Source organism: Hibiscus syriacus, unplaced genomic scaffold (assembly GCF_006381635.1).
Source record: "Hibiscus syriacus cultivar Baekdansim isolate YM2019G1 unplaced genomic scaffold, ASM638163v2 tig00110429_pilon, whole genome shotgun sequence".
Taxonomy (NCBI): domain Eukaryota; kingdom Viridiplantae; phylum Streptophyta; class Magnoliopsida; order Malvales; family Malvaceae; genus Hibiscus; species Hibiscus syriacus.
Genome location: NW_024062733.1, coordinates 6,201,199 through 6,208,209, shown reverse-complemented (window position 1 = coordinate 6,208,209; position 7,011 = coordinate 6,201,199). Strand labels below are relative to the sequence as shown.

The following is a 7,011-nucleotide window of genomic DNA, read 5'->3' as shown; positions in this document are numbered from 1 at the left end:
CTTGGTTGATGTAAAGGTAGGGTTTCTTCTTACCATTATTTCGAAATAAAATTCGTCGATTCTGCCGTAATTTTTTTTGTATTTGATTTGATCTCAAAGTATAGTCCATTCTCAAATTGACAAAAAATAATATCAATTGAGTGATTCCATTTTTGAATGGATTTATTAGGCTAGTTTGTCTTTGTTGTGGCCTTCATTATTTATAATAAAACTCAATGCCTCGTCTTGTTCTTCCTAGGCTACCTTTTGTCTTCACTGCACGAAGCTTTTCTTCTTCTTCGGATATCTCCAATCCTTAATTTATTTGTATACTCAGCCTTTTCAATTTGTTTTTTTGATCAGAAACTATGAACTGGAGACGTTTATGCTGTTGTTGCCCCTGTAAGGTTCAAGATCAGATCAGGTAAGCTTTTCAATTTGGTATTGCTTATTGAATCTTTGTTTTTTTTTTCTTTTGTAATTCTTTTGTTTTGCATACAGCGAGAATAAGAGCAGGGATTTCCCTTGGGAAATATATACTCTCAAGGAGATTGTACATGCAACAAACAACTTCCATAACGATAATAAGATCGGCGAAGGCGGATTCGGAAGCGTATATTGGGGTCGTACAAGTAAAGGCGTCGAGGCAATTCATCATATTCATATAATCACATGTCTTTTATCTTAATGGTAGATGTATAGTGTGTTTTTGTTGTTAATTTATATGTAGCAAACATGGTGTTGCAGATTGCAGTAAAACGACTGAAGGCGATGAGTGCAAAGGCAGAGATGGAGTTTACCGTGGAAGTAGAGATTCTTGGGAGGGCGAGGCATAAGAATCTATTAGGGTTGAGAGGATTTTATGCGAGTAGGGACGAAAAATTAATAGTCTATGATTACATGCCTAACCATAGTTTAACAACTCATCTGCATGGCCAACTCGCCACCGACTGCCTTCTCGATTGGTCCCGTAGGATGCGCATTGCCGTCGGTTCGGCCGAAGGTCTTGCGTAAGTATTGCTCAACCTTTTCCTATTGTATGGTTTGATATTGATGTGAGGCCGTCCAAATTTACTTATGTTTTCTTTTTAAAATGTGACCTTAAGGTACTTGCATCATGAGGCCAATCCTCATATAATACACAGAGATATAAAGGCCAGCAATGTTCTTTTAGATGAAAACTTCGAAGCAAAAGTTGCTGATTTCGGGTTTGCAAAGCTAATACCGGACGGCGTTACGCATATGACGACTAGGGTGAAGGGAACTCTCGGATATTTGGCGCCTGAATATGCAATGTGGGGAAAAGTTTCCGAGAGTTGTGATGTGTATAGTTTCGGCATTTTGCTTCTAGAGATCATTAGTGCAAAGAAACCATTGGAGAAACTTCCTACTGGTGTGAAACGTGACATAGTGCAATGGGTTACCCCATATGTACAAAAGGGTGCATTTAATCGAATTGCAGATCCGAGGTTGAAGGGGAAATTTGATCGAGCCCAGCTTAAGTCGGCGGTGATGGTGGCATTGAGATGCACCGACGGTAAACCGGAGAATCGGCCTAGCATGTTGGAAGTAGTGGAGTGGCTAAGGGGTGACGTTGAGAGAAGAAAAGAGGTGACCAATATTGAACATGTGCTTGAGGAAAGCGGACATGATGGAACGAAGGTTTTAGAATAACACAATCTGATTTAAAGCAGAAAAGGGCTCGTGAAAAACAGCTTTGATCTTGGTAATGCATCAACAACGAAAAAAATTGTTGTCTTTATGATCTGACTAAACTTAATAAACTCTCAAGTGAAGAAACTTGTAATTTACATCGATAAAAACGTCCTTTTTAAGAAAATGTCCAATTTATTTGTTTCCTTTTGTGTATAATTTGTAAGAAAATGTTAGTTTATTGCATTCTCTTTATATGTTATGGTTTTTTATCTTTTTAATGATTAAAGGATGGATTCGAACTTCAGATGAAAAATAGTAATATCAGTTGATCATTAGAACAATGAAATTATTCATATTATTGCGTTATTTGTGAACTTACATTGGCTCGAACTTGAAGGTTATGGAGTGTGGATGCACTTAATTTTGTTTTATTTTTTTTAATATATTAATGTTTAAATATATTCGAAACACAATTCTAGTATTTTTGAAACTTAAAAACTTTAGAATCCATTGTTCATACAAATCCATTTTGTTCTCATAATATCTTATAATAAAACAACCCGTCGTAATCAATCATTAAAAAAAATAAGAAGGGGGATCAATCCACAAAACAAGTCCAAGCAAAATCCCAAAGAAATTCATTCGCCTGCCCATTAGCTAAAAACTCAGACATGAAGGCACCAATTTGCACTGAAGTTCATTGATTCCATATTCTGATTTCTTTTTTGTTCCAATGTAATTTGGAAATGCTACTTTTGTTTTATTGATGATTGTGATTGTTTTTTATGTTAATGTAAAATTTGTCTTGATATTATCGATGTTTTAAATTTAATTAAAATAATTCTTATTTTAGATAAAAATTATAGGCTGATTAATGGTTAATATTCATTTTGATAGAAACAACTAATTTTATTCAAAATCGAAAATATCACAAATTATAATAAAGATTTATAATTACAATCATAAATTAAACACATAATTAGAAAAATTTATTATAATCATTGACATAGAATTAACAACTTAAGATCACATAAGGACCTTATAAGGAAATATTCAAAAAACCTAACCAAGAAACTCAAACAAAGATAAAAACAAACAAATCTAATTGTATCGTAAAACGAACCACAAAAGGGGATCAAACTATTGAAAGACTACTGACAAATCACAAATCATACTTGAATGAAGTCAAAAGCTATCCACGAATGCAAATCAGATATCCAAATCTAATCCTAGGGTTCAAAGCAAGGAAGATCAACAATATATCATATAAGTGTTGGATTAAAATCCATAATTATGGGTACATATTTATAATGTATATTGTTATTGTAAAATATGACATAAATTAAGTGACTAATTATGTTATAAAATCATAAGGTATTAAAAATGTTATGGAAATAAAAGTGCAGATACTAATAAAGTTGTATTTATAACTTGACAAGGGACAGAGTTATAAGTACAAACAATAACCGATTCTTAAATCAGCTATATAAAGGGGTTATGTTCTCCAATAAATAGACAGTCTCGTATTTACTCTTATCCCAATCAAAAAATTTATACTTAAGAAAACTCTATCTTCTTAGAAGATCAGAACAAAATAAATATTCAATGATTTCAACCCATCAATTAATTTATGTACGATTCTGCATCTAGTATTTTATTCTTGACAATTTGACATAATTTGATCTCGGTTGTTTTTCATTTTCATTATGATTTTGTTATAATAAATGGTATCATCCCCTCGTCATGTTGAATCATTGAAAACTTATTGATTTATTTTTTGGTTGATTCGTTGAAGTATTTTAGGTTTAATTTTCGTACAAGTTTTTGTACGATAACCCTCCCTTCACTTTGCGATATTGCTGCGTTAACTTTAGGATAGTGTTACACCCACTTTGCGTTAACATAAAATTACATTTTTCTTATTATTATCAATTTTTTGTCTTTATATATTGGGAGATAATAATAACGAAAATTGGTGGGGAACAAAAAGAGTTAAAATTTGATTCTTAAGTTTTATTTATTTATTTGTGATAACCATTGAATGTTTAGGTTTCTTGTTTTTCATGAATAAAAGATTTTAATGATATGGTTATGGAATATATATTCTTTAAAATATATATTCAATTTGGTTATGGTTTCTTGAATTGTTTTTTGGTTTAATTTGATGAATCCATAATTATGAAATTCTTGAGAAATAGTCAAATATTTAGGTTTTCAGTTTCTAACAACATCGTTTAGAAAACCTTATTATAAGTTATTTCGGAAATCATGACGAGATTAGGAAATTAAATTTGGATTGACTTCAACTTTTGGTGAAATATTGATTTAAAAAATCAATTTTTTTTTTGGAGATTTATGTAGTTATGAATTAATTCATGCTTAATGAATTCTTCAGAAACAATCAAAGACTTGAGTTTCATTTTTTTATAGCACCATTTATGTAACCTTATTTTGAGTTATTTCGGATATTGTATTGTAATAAAAAATTTCAGTTTTAACCTTTGATTGTTATAGAAATATTAAATTTGAATATTAATATTTATTTTGAGACAACTTAGTTAAATGAATAAATCGTTAAAGTGGCCTCCTTTATGGAAAATATTCTTTTATAAAGGTTTTGTGCATGTAACTTAGGATATGTTAATATTGATCGACCCAAAAGAAGATTAATAATTGACATAATCGCTTATACAATTTTGGTAATAAGCATGTGATAATTATCCAGTTTGATGTGTGAGTAATAAATCTGCCCAAAGGAATATTTTTACTTGACATGTTCTTATTATCAATGTTTGGTTACAATCTCAGATATCAATTAAGGTGAATATTTTATCTAAATATGAAATATCAATGAAGCATCTGATATCTTGAGATAAGGTTTAAGGTTATTCAAATTTAATATTATTTTGGTTATCTTTTAATTAAAAGATAAAATTAAGAGAAATTGATTGATTGACAATATATATTGGTTTTTTCTATATTGTTAATGAAATATATGTATGTATTCAATTCGGTTTGATCAAAATTTTAGTTTTGATTGTTGGTTAATAGAATATATATTTTGAAACAAAATAATTCATATTTTGGCTAGGTCTGATATTTTGATAGATTAGTTGAAACATAATGTCGTCAAAGTGACTTCTTTTGTGTAGACTGATTTATTTAGAATATCAAGATGATTATGTGTTTTTTGTTATTCATACATTTATTAATGGACCCAAAGGAAAGTTAATATTTGTTCGAATTTCAAGCGACACCTGTGGTAATAACATGTGACAATTATAAGATATTTTATGTGAGCATTACATTAGTCCAAAGATTAATCTTTTATTAGCCATAATTTTAAATTTATTTGTTTACTTAAGATGTGAGCTTCAATTTAATTTATGTTTTGTTCAGCTAATTTTTTATTTTTTGCTACCATAATATCTGTTATTATACATTTTCTGCTCATACTTAAGAAAAATCTCAAGGAATGAGAAAATGCATTTACATAAGTTTTTGGTTCTATGAACATAGACTTTGCACTAAGGCAAGAATAATTTCCACCTCTCATGGGGATAACATCCTTAATTGAATTTTGAGAGGTGAAATTTGTTCAAATTGCATAAGTCTAGTGGTCATGAAGAACAATATTTCGAAGCCTTTAGGGGCACATAATCTAAAAAGATTACTAGGGCTAATGATTTTCTTGATGAAATTGAGAAATGTTCCCCCAAAAAATAAGGTTTGAATGACATTATTTTTTACTTATTTGATGTCTATAAAGTATAAGGGAAATGTGAGGGAATACATTATTAATATGTTTCATATTTCTTTAAGACTTGAGACACTTAAGATCGAGTTTGTTTAGAAGAATTACTTGTTCTTGTGATTTCAATATCACTTACTATAAAGTTTAATCAACTCAAAGGGAAAACTGAACTCTAAATGAACTCATTTTTCATTGTGTGCAAGAGGAAGAAAGGTTGAAGCATAATAAGTTTGAAAGTACTCACTTGAAAACTGCATATAAAGATAAGGGCAAAAATAAAACTAGAATGTAGTTGTTAAGGGTCCAACTCAAAAGAGACAATAATATATTATAAAGGGTTGTTCTATTTTTTTTAATAATTTATGACATATGAGAAGAAATTAAATTTTAAAACAGTAAGCAACTACTTTGGTTATTCTACGTGATTTAGGGGTTATAAGTTTTATGATCTTATAATTAGAAATATTTTTAAGATGAGATCTATAATATTAATTTTAAGAATGTTGAGTTTGGATAGAGAAATAAGGTTGATGAATTAATTTTAAGGAGGAATTGGATTATAACTCAATACTTATTATCACTTTTGATTATATCTATGTGTTTATACATGTTGTTAATAATGAAGTGAATATAGAATCTCAATAAGGTTATTTTGAACAACTCTCCATTTAAGATGAGAAATCATTTCAGAAGAACAAACTCAACTACCTCAGAGAACAAGTGTCATTAAGAAGATCCACGAGATGAGAGAAATAATATTTAGATTATTATGTTGTACTTCTCTAAGAAATAAAGATGATAGTGTTGAATGATGGAGGATGATCTAATCAACTTTCATCATGTCATAAAAGTTATGACTCTCATAAGTGGATTAATGTGATGGAAGAAGATTATAAGTTCTATACAAGATAATAAAGTTTAAGAACTTGTCTCATTACCTGAAGGTGAAAAATTAATTGGTTGCAAATGGATATTTAAAACTAAAATAGATGCAAAAGGTGATGTTGACAGGTATAAGACATGTCTAGAATCTAAAGGATACACTCGTGAAGATGACATTAATTTTGTAAAGACTTTCTCTTTGGTTTCATTGAAAGACTCTTTTAAGATAATCATGATACCTGTTGCTCATATTTGATCTTAAGTTACATAAGTTGGATTTCAAAATTGTGTTTCTCAGTGGTAACATTGATGAGATTGTTTATATGGTGCAATTAGAAAAATGTATCTAATCATACAAAATTAATGATATGCAAATTAGGGAAATCAATTTATGAGTTTATGTATGACCCCCGTTAATTGTATAACAAATTTCACCAAGTGATTATCTCGTTTGGTTTTGAGATGGATATGGTTGACAATTGTATATACTATAAGTTCAGTGGGAGTAAACCAAATGATATTCCTTATAGCTAAATGAAACAAGTTTAGTCTTGATCAGTGCCCTAAAGATGATTTTGAAACTAAGGAAATGTAAAAATGTTCCTTATAATTTAAAATAAATAAAGAATTTATTGTATACCCAAGTTTATACGCATTTAGACATAGCATATGATTTTTGGATATTAAGAAGATATTTAAGCAATTTGGGTATGGATCGTTGGATAACATCCAAATTGATT

The 7,011-nt window shown here is 29.5% G+C and overlaps 1 protein-coding gene across 1 annotated transcript; it reads left to right on the top strand.

Moving 5' to 3' along the window:
- The first annotated feature begins 347 nt into the window (after positions 1-347).
- LOC120125005 (PTI1-like tyrosine-protein kinase At3g15890) lies at positions 348-1,653 on the top strand. The gene is made up of 4 exons (XM_039143530.1): positions 348-403; positions 481-625; positions 727-989; positions 1,086-1,653. Exons 1-4 carry the CDS (start codon positions 348-350, stop codon positions 1,651-1,653), a joined length of 1,032 nt encoding a protein of 343 aa, XP_038999461.1.
- The last annotated feature ends 5,358 nt before the right edge of the window (positions 1,654-7,011 follow it).

Coding starts and splice junctions, on each gene's coding strand:
- LOC120125005 (XM_039143530.1), top strand. CDS start 348: ATGAACTGGAGACGTTTATGCTGTTGTTGCCCCTGTAAGGTTCAAGAT. Junction 626..726: donor GTACAAGTAAAGGCGTCGAG/GCAATTCATCAT, acceptor ATGGTGTTGCAG/ATTGCAGTAAAACGACTGAA. Junction 990..1,085: donor GGTTCGGCCGAAGGTCTTGC/GTAAGTATTGCT, acceptor TGTGACCTTAAG/GTACTTGCATCATGAGGCCA.